At 43.2% G+C, this 27712-nt stretch overlaps 1 protein-coding gene across 2 annotated transcripts in view; it reads left to right on the top strand.

Moving 5' to 3' along the window:
• The window catches only part of LOC138855433 (homeobox protein Hox-A3-like), a 914101-nt gene that overhangs the window by 482418 nt on the left and 403971 nt on the right, over positions 1-27712 (top strand). For both annotated transcript variants that reach the window (XM_070104759.1, XM_070104758.1), the window contains one exon: positions 5671-6945. In XM_070104759.1, the coding sequence (XP_069960860.1) occupies positions 6540-6945 (406 nt within the window). In that variant the 5' untranslated portion in view covers positions 5671-6539. The remainder of the gene's footprint in view (positions 1-5670; positions 6946-27712) is intronic.

The raw sequence follows: 27712 nt of genomic DNA, 5'->3' as shown, positions 1-27712 counted from the left end.
TTAGTAATTTATACGGGAGAAGGGGTTACTAGCCCCTTGCTCCCGGTATATATATATATATATATATATATATATATATATATATATATATGTGTGTGTGTGTGTGTGTGTGTGGTGCCGAATAAGTAAAACTGGTCAATTAGCAAGAACGCGTTTAAAATTAAGTCCTTTCTAAAATTTTCTCTTATACGTTTAAAGATATATTTTTTTCATTAATGTTAATGTAAAAAAAATTAATTTTGCTCCAAAAGAATCTTAGAAAACTTACCTAACCTTATCATAACAAGAACAATTTATTTTAGCCTAACCCAAATAAATATATTTTAGATTTGTTTACAGTAATTTAATACTAAACAAACACAGTGAAATATATTTTTTTCGTTAGGTTCAGAATGATTTTGGCGAAATTATTGCATACACAAATTTTCACATGTCCTATATGGCAAGATGAACGTTGTTATTGAAGCCAAGATCACAAGTTCTGCCTATTCGGCACGACATATATATTTCAACAAACTTTTTAATAATAATCATTGTTATTATTATTATTAATGAGTTAGTGTAATATTTTGTTCGTCCGAGTAACTTTTAAGTCAGAGGAGGATACAGTCCGGCTCTCTTTGTGACTGACCCCTCAAGGAAGGTTCCTTGATGTTGGTGGGGGGGGCTCTTGATTAGGGAATTGGATCTGTGCTTCAGTTTCCCGAATTAAGCCTGAATGCCTTCCACATCCCCCCCCAGGCGCTGTATAATCCTCCGGGTTTAGCGCTTCCCCCTTGATTATACTAATAACCTTCTCAATTGAATCTGGCTTCTTGTTGACAGTTTATAGGGCCACTGACAGCTTACGCCGTTCCGAGCCCTACTGTCTAGCAATTTGATTTATGTTCTAATTAGAAGAATATGTCTGCCAGTCATAACTGCAACACTTGTCAACACTTGAACCACTTAGTATCTCCTTTACAGATATTTTTATTAGATAAATATTTCTTAAGTGTAAGTGTGTATATACTTGTGTTCTTCTATTCATACTGGCAAGGTTAACAGATCTTGTTTCATTACTTATTAGATCAATATCGGGGTGAGGCAAAACTAGCAGATTTAGATTTAGCGGATAAGAGGCTAGTTTATTATGTGCCTCATATCCATCATGTGGATGGCAGTGGCTAGTTTGTGTACCTTATATCCAGCATGTGGAGGGTAGTGGCTAGTTTGTGTACCTTATATCCAGCATGTGGAGGGTAGTGGCTAGTTTGTGTACCTCTTATCCATCATGTGGATGGCAGTGGCTAGTTTGTGTACCTTATATCCAGCATGTGGAGGGTAGTGGCTAGTTTGTGTACCTTATATCCAGCATGTGGATGGCAGTGGCTAGTTTGTGTACCTTATATCCATCCTGTGGAGGGTAGTGGCTAGTTTGTGTACCTCTTATCCATCATGTGGAGGGTAGTGGCTAGTTTGTGTACCTCTTATCCAGCATGTGGAGGGTAGTGGCTAGTTCATTGCCCATCCCATATCTATCCTATGAATGGTAGTGGCTAGTTTATTGTGCACCACATATCCATCCTGCGGATGGTAGCACAAGAGCATATGGATACACAATAGACCTAGAAATTAGGCCACGAAACGCCAAAAATGGTTTACAGGAGTAAATCTGAATTTATATTAATTTTTTTTCATATGTTTCAAGCAAACTTAAGATGTTTACATACGTCAGTACAATGCGGTATATTTTGCGTTTTTCGTATATTGCAGAAATGCCTTACTGTAATTTCGTACCATTTATTTTAACAAAATCAACTGCACGCTTCGGAATTCAGGGTCATACCGTACCGTTCTTCCAGTCTTAGGGTGAGTACATGTCAGCGCCATCTATGATCTGGCGTTCGTACCATCAGTCACATGGTTGTCCTAGAATTCTTTCTATTTTCATTGTTTACTTTTGGTCAGGTGAGACACCAAGATGTCACAATGATCGAAGACATGAGATTCAACCATGAGTTTAAACTCCATATATTCCGTAGTTTGTTTACAGTTGTGCTATTACGGCTTCGTGAGTCACTGAAAGCTTGACGTTAAGAATGTGTGTCCCACGATGCTTGTCTAAGCTGACTAAGCTGACGCTTGTAAAATCCGTGGTTCGTCTCTCTTTTAAAGGTGTTGTATATGTAATAATTCTGATCCCTTGTATATTGATATATATAATTCCCGAGTATTGTTTCGCTGATATTAAAGTGCTAAGTGGTGTAAGGTGTTACGTGCTGTAAGTTGTAAGTGGAATAAAGTGCTAAGTGGTTAAGTACTAAGTGGTATAAAGTGATAAGTGGTTAAGTACTAAGTGGTATAAAGTGCTAAGTGGTTAAGTACTAAGTGGTATAAAGTGCTAAGTGGTTAAGTACTAAGTGGTATAAAGTGCTAAGTGGTTAAGTACTAAGTGGTATAAAGTGCTAAGTGGTTAAGTACTAAGTGGTTAAGTACTAAGTGGTATAAAGTGCTAAGTGGTTAAGTACTAAGTGGTATAAAGTGCTAAGTGGTTAAGTACTAAGTGGTATTAAGTGCAAAATAAGTGCTGTAATTACTAAGTGGTATAAAATGCCAACTAAGTGTAAAGTGCTAAGTGGTGTAAGTGCTAGATGGTATAAAGTGCCAAGTGGTTTAAAGTGTTCTAAGGAACGAGGAGAAATTTCCATCCTCCGGTGTGTGTGTATGTGTGTTTGTGTGTGTTTGTGTGTTTGTGTGTGTGTGTGTGTGTGTGTGTATGTATATGTGTGTGTGTGTATGTGTGTATGTATGTGTGTGTGTGTGTGTGTGTGTGTGTGTGTGCGTGTGTGTGTGTGTGTGTGTGTGTGCGCGCGCGCGCTCGCTCGCGTGTACTCACCTAGTTGTACTCACCTAGTTGAGGTTGCAGGGGTCGAGCCCAAGCTCCTGACCCCGCCTCTACACTGGTCGCTACTAGGTCCCTCTTCCTGAGCCGTGAGCTTTATCATACCTCTGCTTAAAGCTATGTATGGATTCTGCCTCCACTGTGTGTGTTTTGTGTGTGTGTTTTGTATGTGTGTTTTGTGTGTGTGTTTTGTATGTGTGTTTTGTGTGTGTGTGTTTTTGTGTGTTTTGTGTGTGTGTGTGTGTGTGTACACGGTGCTGAGAGGTGTGTATTCTCGGTGTATATACACCTGGAGGTATGTATTCTCGGTGTATATACACCTGGAGGTATGTATTCTCGGTGTATATACACCTGGAGGTATGTATTCTCGGTGTATATACACCTGGAGGTGTGTATTCTCAGTGTATATACACCTGGAGGTGTGTATTCTCAGTGTATATACACCTGGAGGTGTGTATTCTCAGTGTATATACACCTGGAGGTGTGTATTCTCAGTGTATATACACCTGGAGGTATGTATTCTCAGAGTATATACACCTGGAGGTGTGTATTCTCAGTGTATATACACCTGGAGGTGTGTATTCTCAGTGTATATACACCTGGAGGTGTGTATTTTCAGTGTATATACACCTGGAGGTGTGTATTCTCAGTGTATATACACCTGGAGGTGTGTATTCTCAGTGTATATACACCTGGAGGTGTGTATTCTCAGTGTATATACACCTGGAGGTGTGTATTCTCAATGTATATACACCTGGAGGTGTGTATTCTCAGTAAATATACACCTGGAGGTGTGTATTCTCAGTGTATGTACACCTGGAGGTATGTATTCTCGGTGTATATACACCTGGAGGTGTGTATTCTCAGTAAATATACACCTGGAGGTGTGTATTCTCAATGTATATACACCTGGAGGTGTGTATTCTCAGTAAATATACACCTGGAGGTGTGTATTCTCGGTGTATATACACCTGGAGGTATGTATTCTCGGTGTATATACACCTGGAGGTATGTATTCTCGATGTATATACACCTGGAGGTATGTATTCTCAGTGTATATACACCTGGAGGTGTGTATTCTCAGTGTATATACACCTGGAGGTATGTGCTCTCAGTATATATACACCTGGATGTGTGTATTCTCAGTGTATATACACCCGGAGGTGTGTATTCTCAGTATATATACACCTGGAGGTGTGTATTCTCAGTGTATATACACCTGGAGATATCTGTTATCAGTATATATACACCTGGAGGTGTGTATTCTCAGTGTATATAAACCTGGAGGTATGTATTCTCAGTATATATACACCTGGAGGTGTGTATTCTCAGTGTATATACACCTGGAGATGTGTATTCTCAGTGTATATACACCTGGAGATGTGTATTCTCAGTGTATATACACCCGGAAGTGTGTATTCTCAGTATATATACACCTGGAGGTGTGTATTCTCAGTGTATATACACCTGGAGGTGTGTATTCTCAGTGTATATACACCTGGAGATGTGTATTCTCAGTGTATATACACCTGGAGATGTGTATTCTCAGTGTATATACACCTGGAGGTGTGTATTCTCAGTGTATATACACCTGGAGGTGTGTATTCTCAGTGTATATACACCTGGAGGTGTGTATTCTCAGTGTATATACACCTGGAGGTGTGTATTTAGTATACCTATATCCTTTCCTCAGGATTTAAAGAATGTTTGATGCTAGAATCTATGTGGATTGCAGCCTTAATACCCCTCTTAGTGAGCCAACACCATCCCACCGGTTCGAACCCCCCCCCCTGACCTCGATTAGGATGTTAGAACCTAACAAAATGATGAAGAAAATACCTCAATGTGATAGACTGGAGGAAATATCGTATGTGATGTTATTTTCCTAAGAATTAGTTATTCTCGTGAGAGAGAGAGAGAGAGAGAGAGAGAGAGAATGATGACGGGAAAATGTGTTCAATTTTTTTTAGAAAGGTGATGTTGGGTAAAGCTTTCAGTTAAGCTGATGTAGGTAACAGCTTGTAACTTTGTAAATTTAAGCGTTGTAAAATATGATGAGAGACAGAGAGGGAGGGGGCGAGGCCGGGCTGGGAGGGGGTGAGGCAGGGCTGGGAGGGGGTGAGGCAGGGCTTGGAGGGAGTGAGGCAGGGCTGGGAGGGGGTGAGGCAGGGCTGGGAGGGGGTGAGGCAGGGCTGGGAGGGGGTGAGGCAGGGCTTGGAGGGGGTGAGGCAGGGCTTGGAGGGGGTGAGGCAGGGCTTGGAGGGAGTGAGGCAGGGCTTGGAGGGAGTGAGGCAGGGCTGCGAGGGGGTGAGGCAGGGCTGGGAGGGAATGAGGCAGGGCTGGGAGGGGGTGAGGCAGGGCTTGGAGGGAGTGAGGCAGGGCTGGGAGGGGGTGAGGCAGGGCTGGGAGGGGGTGAGGCAGGGCTGGGAGGGAATGAGGCAGGGCTGGGAGGGGGTGAGGCAGGGCTTGGAGGGAGTGAGGCAGGGCTGGGAGGGGGTGAGGCAGGGCTGGGAGGGGGTGAGGCACGGCAGGGATGGGGTGAGGCAGGGCTGGGAGGGGGTGAGGCAGGGCTGGGAGGGGGTAAGGCAGGGCTTGGAGGGAGTGAGGCAGGGCTGGGAGGGGGTGAGGCAGGGCTTGGAGGGGGTGAGGCAGGGCTGGGAGGGGGTGAGGCAGGGCTGGGAGGGGGTGAGGCAGGGCTGGGAGGGGGTGAGGCAGGGCTGGGATGCATCACTTCTAAGACAACATCCCACACTAAACGACACTGTTTCTGCCTCTCCTCACTACAGGTTTCTTCGCATCGACCGACCTCACTGAAGGATCAGCGAACTGTCTGTGTTGGCTGGCTGCCTGAGAAGTCCCATACCTCTCTCTCCCCACACACACACACACACACACACACACACACACACACACACACACACACACACACACACACACACACACACACACACACGGGATCCAGCCTCTAAAGATTCGTTGAACAAGCAATTAGTGGAAGTAACACTGATTGCACCAATTAGTGGATCTCTGAGGTGGAACTTTGCTTGAAAGATCGCAACTGGAGCGGAGGTACAGGTGTTTTGTGCAGGTGTTGGGTGGGTGACCATAGCTTCTTCACCCCTCTTCCGTCTTTACCTCTCATTCTCTTCCTTTCCTCTTTTGTTGGCTGATTTCCATCTTCAACTCTTCTACGTCTTGTTTCATATTTATTTCGTATTTCTATCTCCTTTTTCATTTCTTTGTAACGAAGATAAAGAAAGTCAATCACGTATTGCTGCTCCTCCCTCCTCTTTCTCTCTTAGTGCTTATTCTTTTCCTGCTGGCTCCTTTATCCTGCCTCGTCTCTGTTCCTTCTCCTGTTAGTTTACAGTCTCCCTCACATCCTGCTGTTGCAGTTCCCCTCCTTCCTGCCTCCTGCCTCGTCTCACCTCCTGCTACTGTTCACTCTCCCCTCTCCCTTGCTTCCTGCTTCTGCTTTTCCCCTCCTTCCCTCACCTCCTGCTGTTCTCTCCCTGCCTCCCCCACCTCCTGCTGTTCTCTCCCTGCCTCCACCACCTCCTGCTGTTCTCTCCCTGCCTCCACCACCTCCTGCTGTTCTCTCCCTGCCTCCCCCATCTCCTGCTGTTCTCTCCCTGCCTCCCTCACCTCCGCCTCCATGTTCGAGGTAATGTCAGGGGCGGGCGGGGAGCCCACTACAGAAGCCAAGTCCCCCACCAACAACAACATTGTTGGAGCCTTCAACATGAACGGCAGTGTTGGGGGACTCTCCCTCACCCCCTCCAGCTCCCTTCCGTCCCCCGAGCCCCCATCAAAGTCACCCGCACTCCCGCCCACGCCCTCACACACTCACATCCTTCAGCCGCCCACGCCCATCAGCCAGTCCACCCTCCACAGCGTCACGCCCTTGTTCCGTACGTGGCACCCACACGTCTACAGCATCTCTCCCAAGTCTCCCACACCTCACAGGATTTCGGATATCCTGGGGTGGGAGGTGTGTGGGCGTAGTGATGAACCTCTCAACCTCACTACGCGGCCACATGACTCAACCTCACACCTCAAAGGTAAGAACCTCACTGTCAGTCTGCTTGCTTAAGTTTTATTGAAGGTAATTCTTAATCTATCGTCTTGTTTGAGTTTATAGGGTCATTGACAGCTTACGCCGTATGTTTGGGTTTATAGGGTCAGTGACAGCTTACGCCGTATGTTTGGGTTTATAGGGTCAGTGACAGCTTACACCGTATGTTTGGATTTATAGGGTAATTGACAGCTTACGCCGTATGTTTGGGTTTATAGGGTCAGTGACAGCTTACACCGTATGTTTGGGTTTATAGGGTCAGTGACAGCTTACACCGTATGTTTGGGCTTATAGAGCTACAAACAGCTTGCATGTTATGTTTAGATTTAAAGGGCATCGGACAGCTTACGCCGCATGTCAAATCTTATAGGGCCACTGAGAGCCTACGCCGTATCGAGCCCAGCCAGTGAAAGATTTTCTTGTGATGGGCCCTAAGTTGTGTGTAATATGATTTATGATTCTCTTATATTAATCGAATCGTTGCCAAATTGGTCTGTCACTGTCAAGTGCAAGCAGCTCTTGCTAGCTGTCAAAATAAGAAAATTGCTTATACTCTATAGAGACGAACTCAGTAAAAATCGCGTTTTGGCATTCACTGCGTGCGAAAATGTAAAGAAAAGAAGAAACTTAAAAGAGAAGAAATAAAAGGGTAAAGAAGAAGAGAAGGAGGCGGCATTATTCGGATAATTAACTCGTGAGTTATTAACCAAGGATAATGCATGAAAGCCAGTGCGGTTAATTCCCACTGCGGTATTGTGGTCCTCTTTCCCTGTGACTCACAACAGTCGGCCGACACCCAGCTATCACACTGCTAGGTGAACAGGATCGAACCCGGATCCTTCGCTTGTGTGGTGAAAGCATTACCAATGAGCCACACGCCATTTGGTGCACACACAAATCTAGAAGATCAGTGACAAAAGCTTCTTAGAAAATCGAAAATGATTAGAATATTGAAAGAGGGTTGAATTAGCTAAGACATGTTCAGTGTATAGTGTATGGAGAAGATAAACACAATCCTACACTATATGTCAGAACGTAGCAGAATACAGAAGTATAGAATTAATACCACACATGTGTGTTCACAGTACAGAGGTAGCTAAGGTTTGTTAAATCTTACGATAAGATGGAGGATTAGCTACAGCTATATTACGATTATTTGTAAAGCTTGTGATAGGTGGAATGGGGTGGAATGTTCACTTGGGGGATGAATAGCACTGGCCAGTGCTGTATTCATGGCCATTTACCTAACATCATTGCTGTTTATCCCAGTAAATTGTATACAGGCTGATGTTGACCCTTAGAACCCAATGTTTACAGTCAATGATTACGATGATAGTGGATGGGTAACCGAATGAAGTACGTGTTTTTTTATACGAAATCCACATATACGGTAACTCGGGCAGTTATTAACGAGAGGTTTCGACACCTAGTGACTTTATCAATCCAATACGGAACAGAAAGAAGAGTATATATGTTGGGTCAGGTCAGGCGCTGTAAGTGCTGGAGGGTGGAAAAAGGTGATTATTACCAAGTTAGAAAAGGAAACGAGTGAACTTCAGGATGCTTTAGATCAAGTTATGATGCTAAAAGTGGCATACGTAGATTATTAATTTGAAAAATGCAAAGTTTTACTTAATAGTGGGGATAAAAATAACTCTCTGGCTTCCAAGCCAAACCGTATACAACTTGGTTACAGCTTGGAGAATGAGACACGACGACGTTTCGGTCCGACCTGTATCAAGATATAGGGAAACGTCGTCACAAATTTTAGTCTATGTGCAGATTATTTGTGATTTGTTCCAGTCATTGTATTGTGTATTTTTGTTCAACATTGCAAGAACGTGTACAGGACTTAGGAGTCACGGTAGGCAGTGTAATCTGTGGAAAACACAGCAGTGCCTCAGGTTGAAAGTACAAGACAAACATGAATTTCCAGAGGAGAGGAAGCTCGGTGTGAGAGACCTGGGAGTGACAATGTCATAGCATCTCGTGAAAAAGGTTTGCAATATATTTTTTTTTTATCACAGCCAGAAGGAAAATGATAGGATGTTGCGCCTCTTCCACCGAGTTCGCGATTATATCAGAGCTTTAGAGAACCAACAAGTAGATGAATTAAACACAAGTTCAACACTCGGGCATCTTTGAAGATACCCAAGTGTTGAACACGTGTCTAATTTATCAACATATCAGAGTTATCTATTGAATTTTGTATATATAAGTACCAGAAACCTGCTTTTCTCACTCTTATATCCAGTGTAATGAGAAATATAAGATAGCCCTGAATAATTCTTTGGGTAAAGTTGATAACGGGTGAATATTTCTTTTAGTGGGTTTGGGTTTGTCAAGGTATTGCTAAGTATGGGCCAGTAGGCCTGCTGCAGTGTTTCTTTTTATGATGTTGGTAGAATTTATACGAGAGTGGCATCCCTCGAGGCCACACTAAATCTTCTAAGAGATTAACCAAGTCTTCCAGTGGGCCACTGACGACAATATAATGTTTAATGAGAACAAATTTCAGTTTCTCTGTTATGGAAAAAATTGAGGAAATGCAGACTGAACGTACAAGATAGACATGAATTTTCAGAACAGAGGAAGCTCGGTGTGAGAGACCTGGGAGTGAGAATGTCATAGCATTTCATGAAAAAGGTTTACAATATTTTTTTATCACGGCCGGAAGGAATATGATAGGATGGGTGACAAGAATCTTCAGAACATGAGATACCAAGTCAATATTTATGTTCTTTTAGTCACTTATCTTCAGGCTGGAATACTGCTGTATTCTATATCAGATGTGTTTAGTACCGGTAAGATGAGGAATTAGACACATGTGTATCATCAGTCTTGACTGATGGACAGATCCAGGCTGAGGGACTGATTACCTCATTCTCATCTTTCACCATTCTTCTCTGTTCTGGACTGAAGAAGCCACTGGTTTCTTAAACCATCACATCACAACTTTAAACTACAGCATTGACATAAATGCACCGGAGATCATAAATAAGAATAACGAAATTAATCCATTGTCTGAGAAATCTTTAAGACGTGGCTGGAGTGAGGTAGTTGGAATTTCCACTGTTTTGAAAGACGTAGAATGAGAGGAGACGTAATGAGGCATACAAGTGAAGGATAGACATAATTAAAGGGGATATAAATAGGCTTCGATAACGAGAGAGAGAGAGGAGGGAGGGAGAAAGGGAGAGAGAGAGATGAAGACAATAGTCAATTACCAGGTGGCGTGCTGGGTCCGCCGCGTGATTACACTAATTGCACAGGTGTGAAAATTAATTGAGAAGAGAGAGAGAGAGAGGGAGAGAGCGGAACATCAAAGTGCTCCCGGGGATTTAATTGACGCGCCGGACACTCGCGGATTTAAGCTCTATCAGAAATCCCGGATTAGCAGCAAGATGCTTGTAAACGATCGGGACGAATCAGTTAGCCTTTGTGGGGAGATGATGGGGAATGGGGAGGTAGGGAGTGGGGACATAGAAAGTGAGAAGGTAGGGAGTGGGGGAGATAGAAAGTGGGGAGGTAGGGAGTGGGGAGATAGAAAGTGGGGAGGTAGGGAATAGGAAGTAGGTCATGTCAGGTGCTTTTGTGGGAGTTCATTATAGACCCCATCCTTTGTACTCATTGTAGACCCCATTCTCTGTACTCATTGTAGACCCCATCCTTTGTACTCATTGTAGACCCCATCCTTTGTACTCATTGTAGATCCCATCCTTTGTGCTCATTGTAGATCCCATCATTTGTACTCAGTGTAGACCCCACCCTTTGTACTTATTGTAGACCCATCCTTTGTACTCATTGTAGACCCATCCTTTGTACTCATTGTAGACCCATCTTGTACTCATTGTAGACCCCATCCTTTGTGCTCATTGTAGACCCCATCCTTTGTACTCATTGTAGACCCCATCCTTTGTACTCCTCATTATAGACTCCAACAAAGGTACCTAACTGTTGCACGGGTCTCAGTCACCTTTGTATTCAACAGAAGAAATCCACTGTGCAGGCGATGCGGTTCGTAAATAAAAATACCTGTGTTGCACATGTGTGTTGCACATGTGTGTCATAGGTGAAGAGAAGATTGTGGAGAATAGGCCTAAAGAACTATAAATGCAAGGGCACCTTATGAAGAGAAATATACATAGTCCTACTATATATATATATATATATATATATATATATATATATATATATATATATATATATATATATATATGGAGGAGGTGAACGTATTCAGATATTTGGGAGTGGACGTGTCAGCGGATGGGTCTATGAAAGATGAGGTGAATCATAGAATTGATGAGGGAAAAAGAGTGAGTGGTGCACTTAGGAGTCTGTGGAGACAAAGAACTTTGTCCTTGGAGGCAAAGAGGGGAATGTATGAGAGTATAGTTTTACCAACGCTCTTATATGGGTGTGAAGCGTGGGTGATGAATGTTGCAGCGAGGAGAAGGCTGGAGGCAGTGGAGATGTCATGTCTGAGGGCAATGTGTGGTGTGAATATAATGCAGAGAATTCGTAGTTTGGAAGTTAGGAGGAGGTGCGGGATTACCAAAACTGTTGTCCAGAGGGCTGAGGAAGGGTTGTTGAGGTGGTTCGGACATGTAGAGAGAATGGAGCGAAACAGAATGACTTCAAGAGTGTATCAGTCTGTAGTGGAAGGAAGGCGGGGTAGGGGTCGGCCTAGGAAGGGTTGGAGGGAGGGGGTAAAGGAGGTTTTGTGTGCGAGGGGCTTGGACTTCCAGCAGGCATGCGTGAGCGTGTTTGATAGGAGTGAATGGAGACAAATGGTTTTTAATACTTGACGTGCTGTTGGAGTGTGAGCAAAGTAACATTTATGAAGGGATTCAGGGAAACCGGCAGGCCGGACTTGAGTCCTGGAGATGGGAAGTACAGTGCCTGCACTCTGAAGGAGGGGTGTTAATGTTGCAGTTTAAAAACTGTAGTGTAAAGCACCCTTCTGGCAAGACAGTGATGGAGTGAATGATGGTGAAAGTTTTTCTTTTTCGGGCCACCCTGCCTTGGTGGGAATCGGCCGGTGTGATAATAAAAAAAAAAAAAAAAAATATAAATATATATATATATATATATATATATATAAATATATATATATATATATATATATTAGAGAGAGAGAGAGAGAGAGAGAGAGAGATTCTCTCAACCTATCAGCAGGTGTTCAGTTTTGATTATGAAGACATGTGGACTGAACACATCGACTCCAGGCTGAGGGACTGATTACCCCAAACTCCTCCTTTGTCGTCCATCGTTCTTCTCTATGCTGGACTGAGGAAGCCACAATAAAGATACCTTGGTACCGAGGCCTGGTCTCAGACCGGGCCGAGGGGGCGTTGATCTCCGAAACCCTCTCCAGGTATACCTTATACTCCTAGTTTCCGATTAGGATACCAACGAATTGATTTAGAAAGACGCGTGAGCAAACGCTAGACCCTGGAACCTTGATCACAGAAGTAATCAAGGTTCCAGGACCGAAACATTTTCAAATAAATATGTCCTAGTGTTTGCTCACGTGTCTTTGTAAATCGTTTCCGCTTGCCTGGTAGCTGAGGTTGAGCAGGGAAGAGAGAACCTCAGGCAGAGAGAGAGAGAGGATAAAGCGCAAAGGGGAGATTCAACGCTAATCCCTCTGAAGCAATCGACTGGTCTTGTATCGTTATGTACAGTCTGGTGAGGTGGTGTATTAAACTAGTGCCAAGCGAGCACCAGAGGGATGGCATCCTTTTGGCCCTTTGGCTGCCACTCGATCTGTTGGTCAGGTGGGTTTTCCAGGACGGGTCCTGGCACAGGTCTTCTCCATGTGGTGACCCGGCAGTGGCTCCAGGAGTTTGTATAAATTGTGTACAGATTACAGCCCTATGGCGGGGGTGGGCCTATGACAAGGGTACAGTGAGTCGTCTTCAGGTCAAGTTCTTGTGTTTACCTTCTTGTTAGTCCTGGGATCATCGATTTTAGTAAATATGTAACGTCTCTCCTTGCTGGAGTCGATGGTGGATGTGGGGATGGGAAGATGAAGTTTAGATATCATTGTGAATATTGTTGCTTTCTATACACCGTTCCTGCAGCAGTCCTATTGGCCCATACAAGGCAGGTCCTTCTCAAACCCAAACCCACCAACAAAAATATTTGACAACTCTATTAACTTGTGTGTAAATCCTAAAACAAAAGAGTCGTTCTTGCCCTACCAAACAACATTCCTCTCGTGTTGTAAATGGTTTAAAAACCGACAAGTTGAAGAATGAGACACTTGTTCAACATTTCGAAATCTTTTTATTCAACTGAAGAAGTCACTGGCTGGCGAAACGTTTCCTCAATAAAGATTCCCAATTATTCCACAGGTGTTTGATTCATCAACATTTTTCTCAGTCAGCACTCACAACTGCTGTCTCAGATCCCATGGGGATAAACGATATAAAATACTAACACCAGGAAGCCTACCTAGCATTCTCCACCTAACTCTCCACCTTATATATACTCATGTACTCTTTACCCAGGTCACACATTACATCCAACTCGCCTCCTGAGAATCCCCTGAGTCGCTCTGGTACTCGAGTTGCGACCTGGATGGCAGGAGTGACTCAGATGGAGTAGAGCTTTTTACTAGCGAGAATACCAGCCCTGACACCAGAGCGTGGAAGACCATTGTATCTAACTGCTACACTACTGACTCACTGCACTCTTGTCATAGGGCTGTAAGTGGTATTCACCGTGCTCCTGCCATAGGGCTGTAAGCGGTGCATCACTTGTACAAACTCCGAGACTTCTTCGAGAACCACTGCCTGGTCAACATGTGGAGAAGACCCAGGTCAGGACCCGTCCTGGCAAACCTACAGGAACATAAACTTTACCCAGGTAGATCTGTTTGTAGGTCCTACCCAAAGAGATGGGTTAGTTGTAGTAGTAGTTGTCGTAGTCGTGAAGGTTATGTACATGTCCTCAGAATTAAGATTCCATTATGTTGCAGTGTCTGACAGGTTGTGTAAGAATGGTATATAATACCGACAAGATGAAATTGAGACACATGTGCAACATCTGGGTATCTTTATTGTAAACGTTTCGCCATCCAGTGGCTTTTTCAATATAAATTCCAGGACATAACTTGAAGACAGGAGAACTATGTACAGAAGATGAGGTAATCAGTCCCTACTTCCACTGGGGAATCCCGCCTACCAGTGACTATGCCCCAGATATGTTTGTGACTTGATAAAGCCCACTGTGTGGGCGAAACGTAGGATCCCATTATACTGTATTTCAGTTTATTTTTCCATTTAGATCCCATATCCGATGCGTCTCGACCTCTTCCTCAGTAGCCATAGAGAGTCATAAATGTTCATCTTACAGCTTCGTGAAGCTTGGGATGTGTTGTGGGATAAAGTCAGCCAAGTAATCCTGACAGCAGCTGGTCCAAGAGCCACTTTCCATACCCAGCACGACAGGGTACGTGTTGTGTAGGTTAATAATATTGGCCAAGCGGATAACCTAACAATATTACGAACTGCAGAAGAAAGGCATGTTAATGTTCGCAGACATTCTTGTACACGAATGGTGAAGAATTACACACGAAATCTGGGTATCTTTATTTGTAGACATTTCTCCATCCAGTGGCTTTTCGACACGATTTTAAAACTATATCCAAAAGACGAGGTGATCAGTCAGTCAGATATACTTGCTTTGATATGTGCTGTGGATCGGTCGTAGTTTATCGTTCAGTTGTCCATCGGTGATCATATACCGAGTACAATATTTACCTATCTCCGTAGACAGTAATGTCTGTTCTGCCGACTACAATATAAATATTGAATACAGAAAGTTTTAGACAATGAAACAGAATTCGTATCTAGGCTGAGGGACTGTCAACCTCAAGGATGATGGACTGGCTACATCGTCTTCACATCTCTACTGTTCCTGCATAAATACTGAAGCTATGATGCCACGTCAACCTGTGACAGTATTAAGCTCCTCGCTGCCCTACAATTGGCAAGTAATTGCTTAAACTGTAGCATACATTTTACCCACTCAACAATAGTGATGTCAGTGCTAACAAGTGGGACATCCCAGTAAATACTGATGGTCGAGCATAACTTGCCTTGCCTATGGTTCCTTTTTAAATTGTGCTGGGCTCGTTTTGCCTTCTCCAGTTCGTTCTCCTTATTGTACATGAATGGTGTACAATGTCGACAAGATGAAGAATTAGTCACACGTGTAACATCCGGGTATCTTTAATTTGTAGACGTTTCGCCATCCAGAGGCTTTATCAATACAGATTCTAGGACATAATTAGAAGACAGTAGAACTGTATACAAAAGATGGGGTAATCAGTCCCTCAGCCTTGGAGCTGATGTTCTTCATTAACTCCAAGGGACTGATTAGCTCATCTTTTGTGTATAGCTCTACTATCTTCTCATTATGTCCTTCAATTTGTATTGATAAAGCCACTGGATGGCGAAAGGTCTAAAGCTACCCAGATATTTTGCTGCCACCAAAGTCTGACTTTATTGATTATTCGCCCACACTACTTTCACTGGATATTTTTTTTAGTTTTTCAATGTCTGTAGCAAAGTGGACTGTTAGAGGAAATTAGAAAATAGAGGACGAGCTCCAGGTCTTGATCCTCCAGACGTCTCCTGTATGTAATTGTCAACAAGACAGTAATCTCAACCAGTGTATTGATTTCCACGTTCATTATTTAGATAGGTGGTTCACAGTTTGTTCTTTTTACCTTTATTCTTCTCACTTCTTTGAACGCCCTCTACAATTCCTAGTTTCATTATTATCTAAATTTATTGATGTCTTGTTCATTTACCCGTGTTCTGAATACTGGAGTTGTGATCCACGTAATTTCTGCAGTGGAGCCTCGGTGTTCGAACGTACTGGATGTCGAACATACCATAGTCCGAACAGTTTTGTTCAGAAAAAAAATGACAAGGTGTTCGAACGTTTTTCTGGACTTCGAACGCGCTGACTTGTTTAAAATTCAGTTGTGACAACACTTGACACCTTACCTTTGATATACCTTTGAAGAGCTTCGAGAGTTTGACTGCTCTCGGTACCCGGCCATGGGCCAGGCTCGTCTGGTGCTTGCCTGGTCAATCAGGCTGTTGCTGCTGGAGGCCCGCTGCCCCACATATACACAAGTGTCTTTTTCCACATATCCATCAAAGCCTGGTTGATCTGGCACCTGGAAAGCCTCGTTTCAAAAGTGCTTTGAAGTGACCTCAGACACTGATCTGACTCTCAGAGAATTTTGGAAGAGTCAGTTCAACATCTAGTATGTGAGAATGATACCTGGAGTATACCTGGAGAGGATTTCGGGGATCAACGCCCCCGCGGCCCGGTCTGTGACCAGGCTTAATGTTTGTGAAGGCTTACTCAGCCCTGTAACAACTTCAGACAGTATTACCAAGGCTGGCTCCTCCTCAGGAAAATTAATGAATAGAAAAAGAAATAACAGACAAACACTTTATTATATAGAAAATATAAAACACTTAAATATGAAATATTAATCCTACATTAAAGAAAATGAAAAATGAAAAATATGAATGATAACTGAATTCAATGCTAATATATATAGGGGTGTCTGGTGTTGGTGACACTGTGTTGTTGAAATCGTAGCTGTTGCTGATGATGGAGGGGGGGTCGCAGGTGTTGGTTACAACCCACCAGTTCGTTCTTCACAGTATAGCCTTGAATATTATATCCCGATGACAGGAAAGCAGGTTCTTTACCGCTGCAATGATGGGTTACGTCCTGCAATTTCATACAGGTGCACAGGTAATTAAATCCGAAAAGGGGAAGTCTCAGGACGTTAGTCCATCTCCATCAGTTCTACTCGTTGATTGGCAGGTGACCCTCTCTGTCATCCAAGCTGGAAAGATAGACAGGTTACCCAGTGCTTAAGAAATCACTCTCCATGATAAGTACAATACCTAAAAGATGTGGTGATTATTACAACAGTCAACTTAGAGCAAGACTGAAAGGACTAAGTTTATTATTGGTCAAAAGTGAAGCTTTCAACCAATAAATCCACTAGAATACAAGGCAGGCATGTACTTACAGTAGTGCTGGGAGCTGTGAGTCTAGTGATTACTGTTTGGACTGGAGCCCCACACGTCACCTTTTGGGAAGGGGGGGAAGAAGGAGGGGAAGGGATAGCAGGAGCTAGACTGACCCTACCTTAACAAGTAGCCGGCAGTCAAACTATCACTTTCGGGGTGGGGGAAAAAAGGCGGGAATAGCGGAGCTTGACTTACCCTACCTTAACAAGTAGCCGGCAATGAAACTATTGTTACTATATACTCCCTCTCTACTCCTATCTATTGAACTTTTCCCTCACAATGTTAAAGCCTGGGAAATACTTTCTCGGCCATCGAACTTTCTGCAGTTCGAATATCATCTAGGAGCTAATTAAGTTCAAACGCCGAGGTTCCACTATACTGGTATTTAATGAATGATTACAAGGGATCTCCATAAAAGTGATTACTGTTGTTGTTCCTAGTCTTACACCCATCCTTATGGAAATAAATGGTATAAAATACCGACACAATGGAAATATAAACAGATATGCAGTATAATGTGATCCTTTACGACGTTTCGCCCATACAGTGGGCTTTTTCAAGTCACAAACAGATCTGCCTGGGGTGGAAGGAACGGGAGTATTTATAGTCAGGTTCAGAATGTTGAGGTCAAGTGGAGAATGCTGCATCTGATGATCCACTGGGTGGGGTTAAAGAGTCTTGGGTAGCTTGGCAGGGGTATTGGACAAGTTGTGAGTAGACCTTCTGAAGTGTTCTATGTTCTTATGTGGGATAGCGATGAAGAAGTTTCTTGGCAAGTGGTTCAGCTATGTTATAGAAGCCATTGTTCTGGTTGAAGTTGTTGGTTATAGAGATAAGCGATGATTCCAGGATTCTTCGGTATTGAGTGTTGTCTTCTGTGGCGATAAGTCTTGAGTTTCTGTAGTTTATTAAATGGTTGTGTGAATTACGGTGTTGTACACAGGCATTCCTTGTATCGTCAGTCCTGCTTGCGTATTGGTGTTCTGAAATACGTGTTTGAAGGTCTCTTGATGTTTCGCCCACGTATAATTTGTTCCAGTCATTACAAGGGATTATGTATACCCCTGCAGAGGATGGAAGCTTGTCCTGTCTACTACTGGTGATGTCCTTGATGGTCGTGGAGGTAGATACTTGAAATCATTGCTGCACTATAATTGAACAAGTATTTTCCAAACTCCACTATCCTCGTCACTTCAGAGACTGAAGACGACGGGCATTAAACATCTTCAACACACCCAGAGAAGACACTGCCGAGAAGAGATACATAGTCCTCCCCACCAACTCCATTGCCAAACATGTTTCCAACATCTTTTCCAATACCTCATCACAGACGGTATTTTATACCATTCATATACACACGCGTGTCCTAGTAGTCACCAGACTGTGTTAGGGCCATAGAACTCAACCCTGCCGCGCGGTGCCGGTAATCTGACTTTAAGCAAGCAAGAGCCCATACCCGATGTTTCACACTAGCAACCAAGCATTCTCAAGGAGCCTATGTTTCACCCTTAAATGCCACTACTTCTGTGAGCGCAATATGGAAAAAGAAGCGACAACTGGGAGACAAGTACTACCTTGAATCAGATCCTGTCCATGACACTACTGATGCAGTGTTAGAGGATCCAGATGAGGCCATAAAAGCAGTGGGATACAACCCAGCAATACCCGTCTCCTGACCTCCTTCGTTTGCATTCTCATTATTTTTATGCAAACACTGAAACATATGAGTCGGTCCCTTCTGGCAGGTCATTTACATATATTAAAAATAATAGTCCCAAAACTGATCCTTGGGGAACCCCATTTTCATACTTTTCTATCTTGAAACATCTGTTCTTATCGTTCTCTGTCTTCTCTTCGTTAGGTTGAAGATTAACACACACGTGCAACAGTTGGGTAACTTTATTGATGAAACGTTTCGCCTACACAGTAGGCTTCTTCAGTCAAATACAGAGGCAGCAGTAGTAGTGAAATGAAGATGATGTAATCAGTCAGTCAACCTTGAAGAAAAGTGAGGTGGTCAGTCCCTCAGCCTGGAGAAGAGTTCAGCAACATGGTCTGGAAAAGGTGGTCAGTCCCTCAGCCTGGAGAAGAGTTCAGCACCATGGTCTGGAAAAGGTGGTCAGTCCTTCAGCCTGGAGAAGAGTTCAGCACCATGGTCTGGAAAAGGTGGTCAGTCCCTCAGCCTGGAGAAGAGTTCAGCACCATGGTCTGGAAAAGGTGGTCAGTCCCTCAGCCTGGAGAAGAGTTCAGCAACATGGTCTGGAAAAGGTGGTCAGTCCCTCAGCCTGGAGAAGAGTTCAGCAACATGGTCTGGAAAAGGTGGTCAGTCCCTCAGCCTGGAGAAGAGTTCAGCAACATGGTCTGGAAAAGGTGGTCAGTCCCACAGCCTGGAGAAGAGTTCAGCAACATGGTCTGGAACGATATGAAGCTGTAGCATGAGAACGGAGTCTTAAATATTGTCGAAGGTGAGCTGGACGATTAGAAGACGTTGCTGGGGACGGGAACCACTAGTGGAAGTAAGAAGGCGGCTCCATCTGGAATCCAACCCTCCTTACACATAGCTAGTAGATATTCCTTGATCCAATGGAGGAATTTACCTGCTACTCCTGTTATCTTATTCGCTTTCATATTCTTCATTGATGCTACTGCTGTGTACATTGATGCTACTGCTGTGTACATTGATGCTACTGCTGTGTACATTGATGCTACTGCTGTGTACATTAGTGCTACTGTGGTGTACATTGGTGCTACTGTGCATGTTGATGCTGCTGGCGTGTACACTGATGCTGCTGTGTACATTAATGCTACTGTTGCGTACACTGATGGATCTAAGAGGGATGCTTGCCAGATATACCTAGTATCTTTACTGGTATGCTTGCCAGATATACCTAGTATCTTCACTGGTATGTTTGCCAGATATACCTAGTATCTTCACTGGTTTAGAAAGACAACCAAACACTACGACATACCGTAACCCAGCTTGTCGGTATCTCTTACAAACGTTTATACCAGTATCTTCACTACAAGCGGTTCTCTCAGTTATCCAGATTGCCTTTCTTCTCACTTCTTTCTTTGTTATACTCTCTGACTCGTAAAGTGCATTACAAACTCGACGAAGATCTGACTCACCGTATTCGATCGTCCTTAGCATTCAGCGCTGGCTGTGTCGTCTCTTTAGCAAGCATAAAGATAATGTCTTTTGCTGGGGTCTCTGTACCTTCTGGTGTCCAGGGCATTGAACTTCAAACTCCTAAATTTGTATATAAATGGTACACAGTACCGAAAAGATGAGGAATTAGACACACGTGCAACATCTGAGTGTGGTAGGTAAGACACATAGGCAACAGTTAGGCAACTTTATTCCGAAACGTTTCGCCTACACAGTAGGCTTCTTCAGTCGAATACAGAAAGTAGGCAGGAACAGTAGAGATGTGAAGACGATGTGATCAGTCCATCACCCTTGAAGTCGTAGAATTTGAGGTTGTCAGTCCCTCGGCCTGGAGAAGTTCAGTTCCATAGTCAGGAACTATCTGAAGATCAAGCGACAGTGCGGAGACTTAAATACTGTCGGAAGGAGAGGTGCAGAGTAGTAGTAGTAGTAGTGAGAATGTAGCCACTGAGAGGTCATGTCCCTCTCAGATCCAACAGTTCTCACTTGAAAGGGTTGTCTAAGGCGTTTTCTGTACCAAGATGCCATGTGTTGCAGTGTCTGACAAGATGAACATCAAAATGGTATACAATACCGACAGGTTGGTAGGTAAGACACATATGCAACAGTTAGGCAACTTTATTCCGAAACGTTTCGCCTACACAGTAGGCTTCTTCAGTCGAATACAGAAAGTAGGCAGGAACAGTAGAGATGTGAAGACGATGTAATCAGTCCATCACCCTTGAAGTCGTAGAATTTGAGGTTATCAGTCCCTCGGCCTGGAGAAGTTCAGTTCCATAGTCAGTAGCTGTATCTGTCGGTATTGTATACCATTTTGATGTTCAACATCTGAGTGTCTTTATTTGTAGACGTTTCGCCCTCCAGTGGCTTTATCAATACAAATTCCAGGACATAACTTGAAGATAGTAGAACTTCTGTACATAGTTCTACTGTCTTCAAGTTATGTTCTAGAATTTGTGAGGAAATGGTATGGTGATACCGACAAGTTGTGGAAAAAGACACTTATGTACAGTTCAGGACATTTATTAAAGGAAACGTTTCGCCACGAGTGGCTTCTTCAGTCCTAATACAGAGAAAACTAAGAAAACACATATATATATAGTGGCAGGAGTCAGGTGAGGTGATGCGTGGGTAGAGGTGGTAGTAGCAGTAGTAGTAGTAGTAGTAGTAATGGAACTAAGGAGGTGAGGCTAGAGAGGGACCTGCTGGCATCAAGTAACACCAGTTCCCAGGATGGGTAATATCCTCTTGCTTAGTAATTTTGAAATACTGTAACTACCGGATTTTTGCTTTATAGTGTTACTGACAGAAATTAGTGCAGCTTCAATGCATTTTCTCCGTCTTAAGTCGTCTTCTTTAATAACTAGTTTAGCTTCATTGAATTTCATGAGGTGTCCAACATCGTCTCTATGTTGAACACATGCGTTTTTGCGGTCATCATTTCTGCAAGCATTTTTGTGTTCTGCTATCCTAATGTCCAGAGTTCTGGCTGTTTCCCCTACATATACTTTGTCACACCCCCCACATGGTATAGTGTAGATTCCTGCACTTGTGCCAGAATCATGCTTGGGTTTTTGTATCAGGTTCCTGTTGTTGTCCTACTTTTGTGAATGAGGACTTGTCGATTGGAAGGTTAGCTTGTCAATTGGAACTCTTCTTCTGGTGTTCAAGCCTGAATCGCTGGTTCAACTTGCGTTGAGCCCTTGGCCTGAAGATCCCGTACATCAAAACGTTTTGGAGTTATTATGGGGACATCTCGTGCAAGTAACGTAACCAAGTGACGCTTGAAGGGATGATGTTACGTTGCGTGGACGATGTCCTCGTAATAACTCCACGGTTTTGATGTACGGACGGGATCCTTCAGGGCAAGGGGCTCAAGCGCAGGTTGAAACCAGCTATTCAGTTTACGCCAGAAGGAAGAGTCTGTACGACAAGCTTACCTCCTCGACGTCCTGGATTCAGTAGGACAACAACCTTAAGATCAAGCTTATTTGAACCCTCACCCCAATAAAAATGATTCACGCACTTATTCCAGTCAAGCAATACCAAGACCAAAAGAAGGCGTCATCGTGAGGGTTTTTTCCTAAGAGCAAATGGAATGTAGTCCTTGAGTTTTTGACGAGGAATGTACTTACATTCACCAAACATTCACTGAGTTACAAATTTCTTCTTGCATCAAAGACTGCAAGAAAAGAGCTTCTTCAGGCTCATCAATTACTTCCACGCATCAACACCGCTCCCAACAAAGTGATTAATTCCCCTTCCCAACAGCCAGGTTGCACTAAACGTCCTCAAAAGGTACTTTCTCAAGCTAATACCAGAGTCGCCATCGTACCCTTACCGGCTTCAATAAAAGGATCTCAACCGAGGCTACCTGCCACCACGAAGCCAGTCAATGCAGGAGTTTACACTATACCCTGTGGTGAACTGATGTAGCGTAAGGAATGGAAACTGGCTGGAACCTGCGACACCCGCCTCAACTGAACACGCTATACGCGTGGAAACGACGGCTTAAACGGCGCCTCAGTGGCTCGGAAATTCCACCGTCAGGGTCTTGTGAGGTCAGAGACGCCCGGTTGAGTGGATAAATATTTGTCCAATCTATTTTTATGTTACCCAAGTAATAGCTTTTATATCCTTTTACTCATGTACGAATTAATTGCTCTACCATATCGTATTACTTTTGTCACTACCACTACTACTACTACTACTACTACTACTACCACTAGTGAACATCGAAATGGTACCTCACTAGTATTCACCTCACTCTGAGCCTTTATATACCCTCTGTGTCCATGTATTGTTTGTAATGGCTTGATAAAGCTCCTGGAGAGCGAAACGTTGCCACAATAAATGTCACATTAGTTGCACTTGTGTCCTTTTACTTTACATATTGTCGGTAATTCTACCAACTTTATTACACTAATAGTAGTTGAAGAGCTGGTAGATATTTTAGCCAGTTTTCTGTCAAACATTTTTGAAACATTAGTGGCAACGTTGCTGACCGGTAAAACGATGTAACTTGGAGGCTTTTCTTCAATTTGATAGGTGTTGGTCTTGCTGAGGATACGTGTTGCACGTTTCCTGCAGTCACGTATGAAGTGTAGGGGAAAGTGTAGTGAACTAAAAGAGTTGGTGATGTATGTACATTCTTCTTCGAGGAACTGCGGACTGGAAATTCTGTAGGCTCTCAGAAAGAAGCCAATAACTACCCCTCTTTTAGTTCTTGTGTCATGGTGAGAGAAGAAATGTAGAAGATCATTCTTGTAGGTAGGCTTCCGGTAGACTTTAAAAGAAAGTTTATTTTCCCCTGTGCGTAAGAGAACGTCGAGAAAAGGTAACTGGTTGTCCTTCTCCTCCTCTAGAGTAAATTTAATAGTAGGTTCCAGAGTGTTGATGGTGTTGAGGATGCCCTGTACGTCAAGATTTTTGGGTACAATGACCAAAATATCATCTACGTACCGCATCCAAGTAACTGAACGAGGGATGTTACTGAGGATCCTTCTTGTCGAACTTTGTGTTCGTTATAACTGTTTTAGGTTCGAGGACAAGAAGTACAAACAACTCTTCGGACTAGCCATGGGATCCCCCCTTAGTGCAGTTCTTGCCAATTTATATATGGAGGACCTGGAATCAAGAAGGATCCTCAGTAACATCCCTCGTTCAGTTACTTGGATGCGGTACGTAGATGATATTTTGGTCATTGTACCCAAAAATCTTGACGTACAGGGCATCCTCAACACCATCAACACTCTGGAACCTACTATTAAATTTACTCTAGAGGAGGAGAAGGACAACCAGTTACCTTTTCTCGACGTTCTCTTACGCACAGGGGAAAATAAACTTTCTTTTAAAGTCTACCGGAAGCCTACCTACAAGAATGATCTTCTACATTTCTTCTCTCACCATGACACAAGAACTAAAAGAGGGGTAGTTATTGGCTTCTTTCTGAGAGCCTACAGAATTTCCAGTCCGCAGTTCCTCGAAGAAGAATGTACATACATCACCAACTCTTTTAGTTCACTGCACTTTCCCCTACACTTCATACATGACTGTAGGAAACGTGCGGCACGTATCCTCAGCAAGACCAACACCTATCAAATTGAAGAAAAGCCTCCAAGTTACATCGTTTTACCGGTCAGCAACGTTGCCACTAATGTTTCAAAAATGTTTGACAGAAAACTGGCTAAAATATCTACCAGCTCTTCAACTACTATTAGGAACCTGATACAAAAACCCAAGCATGATTCTGGCACAAGTGCAGGAATCTACACTATACCTTGTGGGGGGTGTGACAAAGTATATGTAGGGGAAACAGCCAGAACTCTGGACATTAGGATAGCAGAACACAAAAATGCTTGCAGAAATGATGACCGCAAAAACGCATGTGTTCAACATAGAGACGATGTTGGACACCTCATGAAATTCAATGAAGCTAAACTAGTTATTAAAGAAGACGACTTAAGACGGAGAAAATGCATTGAAGCTGCACTAATTTCTGTCAGTAACACTATAAAGCAAAAATCCGGTAGTTACAGTATTTCAAAATTACTAAGCAAGAGGATATTACCCATCCTGGGAACTGGTGTTACTTGATGCCAGCAGGTCCCTCTCTTGCCTCACCTCCTTAGTTCCATTACTACTACTACTACTACTACTACTACTACTACCACCTCTACCCACGCATCACCTCACCTGACTCCTGCCACTATATATATATGTGTTTTCTTAGTTTTCTCTGTATTAGGACTGAAGAAGCCACTCGTGGCGAAACGTTTCCTTTAATAAATGTCCTGAACTGTACATAAGTGTCTTTTTCCACAACATCTAGAATTTGTATTGATAAAGCCACTGGAGGGCGAAACGTCTACAATAAAGATACCCAGATGTTGCACACGTGTCTTAATTTCATCATTTAATAATATAATACAAGAACATATGACGAAATATATACCAGAGATGAGGTAATCAGTCCCTCAGCCTGGAGTCGATGTAATCAGTCCAATTTTGAATTCTTTTCAAGATTGATGGACTGATTACGTCGACTCTAGGCTGAGGGACTGATAATCTCAAACTCCTTCTGATATTCACCACTCTTCTCTGTATAGGACTGATGAAGCCACTGTGTGCTTCACGTGCGTCTAATTTATCAACACTGCAGCAGGCCTATTGGCCCATACTAGGCAGGTTCTTCTCAAACCCAAACCCACTAGGCAAAAATATTTGCCCAACCCATTTTTACTACTACCCAAGGAATAAGCTACGTCAATTAGACACGTATATGCCCTTCAGAAAATTCTACCCAGACAGACTCAGTGTGTGTTCTTTCAGTTTTAATACCCTCATTTAAGCAGCAATTTAAGTGTTCTGATTCTTTACATGTCGTGATTCTTCATATTAAACCAGGTCACAGTTATGGTAAATACGTCAGTGTTATCAGCACTTGCAACTAATCTCAACTCGTCTGTCTTGTTTCTATCACTACGACTATTTGTATGTTTAGAAACTCTCTTCTCTTTCCTCCCTGCTCATTCACTATATTACTGTCCTTATCACCTACAGGGTTCCCTCTCTTCTTCCTAATTATGTCTATTACTGTTCTATACCTGCTGATCAGATCCTCACTCCTACGTCTGCCAACATCTTTACCTCCATCACTGAGACAAATAATGGGATTGCTCCCTTTACCTCTCGTGATGATATTCAGACAGCTAGCAATATCCTCCATCCCAGCCCTTGGTAAACAAACCCTCTGCGTCCTTTAAGGCAAAATGCGGTATCTATAAACTTAACCTAACCTAACCCAACTAAAACAACGTTCTTACCTGCACTGGCTGTGATGGTCCTTGTAGGGATGGTCTTTGCGGGGATGTTCACTGGCGAGCTTCGCTGTGTCATTAACATTGGTCCTTGAAGATTGAGACACTTATGCAACATATGGGAATCTTTATTTAGGAAACGTTTCGCCGCACAGTGGCTTCATCAGTCCAATACAAAGTAGAAAGGCGTAAGGAGAGGAGGAGTTTGAGGTAATCAGTCCCTCAGCCTGGAGTCGATGTGTTCAGTCCATCAATCTTGTAGAATGTACAACATAGGGCCGTAGACGTGGCTTATATACTGTAGTGAGGTGAGGTGAAGCAGGAGGAGGCGGGGTCATAGTGGTACCATCCACTAGTCGAAGTAGATCTTCGTCCAAAGGTTGAACAAGTGTTGAAGAATTCTTTGTAACAAGATCCCATGATGCTGCAGTGTCTGACAGTTGTGATGAACACATCGACTCCAGGCTGAGGGACTGATTACCTCAAACTCCTCCTCTCCTTACGCCTTTCTACTTCGCAATGGACTGATGAAGCCACTGTGTGGCGAAACGTTTCCTGAATAAAGATTCTCATATGTTGCGTAAGTGTCTCAATCTTCAATTTATCGGTTTTCAAACACCATTCATCACAACACTGGTCCTTGTTGGAATGGTCGTCGATGGTCGATTCGCATTCATCTGATAAAAGAGAGTTGCTGGTTTTCACAGCTGTCTCCTGGAGCTTCTACATCTTCAGCTCCGTCTCTTCAGTTCCAACTTGCATCCAGTCGTTGGTACGATCATCGACGACCTTGTTCCAGGGATAATCCTTGCATATATCATTCAGTCTTTGAATTTCTCTTTATGCTTCCATTAATTCTGCCTTAAGCTGAAGACATAGCTGCTCGAGGTCGAGGGAGGCCATTACCACAGTCTCAGTAGCAAGGTCTATGGTATAAACCTTGGTAATAAATACCGACAAGTTGGTTTAGAAAGACACGTAAGCAAACACTATGACATATTTATTAGAAAACGTTTCGGTCCTGCTGCAGTTCTTCAACTTACAGTTCTAACCACAGTTGAGTTTTTTGGTCGACTTTAATCGTTGTAGGTGTGACAAACCTGCCTAGCATGGGCCAGTAGGCTCATGTTCTTACGACAGCTCATCCCTCAACTACGGTTGTAAAAGCAGTCAAATAAGAACATAACGTAAAGAACATAAGAACATAAGAACAAAAGAAGCAACACTGCAGCAAGCCTACTGGCCCATGCAAAGCAGGTCAAAGTCACCTACTGGCTTATGCCACGGACCCAGCCTAGTTAGGTCCAGGTCACATCCACTTAAGGAAGGAGCACAGTATCAGACTATTAGCACAAACTAGTCAGGTCCAACTCACACCCACACCCACTCGTGTATTTATCTGATCTATTTTTGAAGAATTGGGACACTTATGCAACATATGGGAATCTTTATTGAAGAAATGTTTCGCCACACAGTGGCTAACTAAAAAAATTAGCTACGCTAAACCACTAAACGACCGAAAAAATTAGCGAAGCTAACCGCTAACTTTTCCCAATGAATTCAGATTCTTTTTTTTTTTTTTTTGGTGTTTTACTTTTAAGACTTTTAGAACAGACCTGTTGTACATGTGTCTAATTCATCTTGTTGATACAGTGGAACCTCTGGTCACGAACACATAATCGGGTGCCG

The sequence above is a fragment of the Cherax quadricarinatus genome, chromosome 94 (assembly GCF_038502225.1).
Source record: "Cherax quadricarinatus isolate ZL_2023a chromosome 94, ASM3850222v1, whole genome shotgun sequence".
NCBI lineage: Eukaryota > Metazoa > Arthropoda > Malacostraca > Decapoda > Parastacidae > Cherax > Cherax quadricarinatus.
The sequence above is the reverse complement of the archived record's forward strand: the minus strand, read 5'-3'. Positions and strand labels throughout refer to the sequence as shown.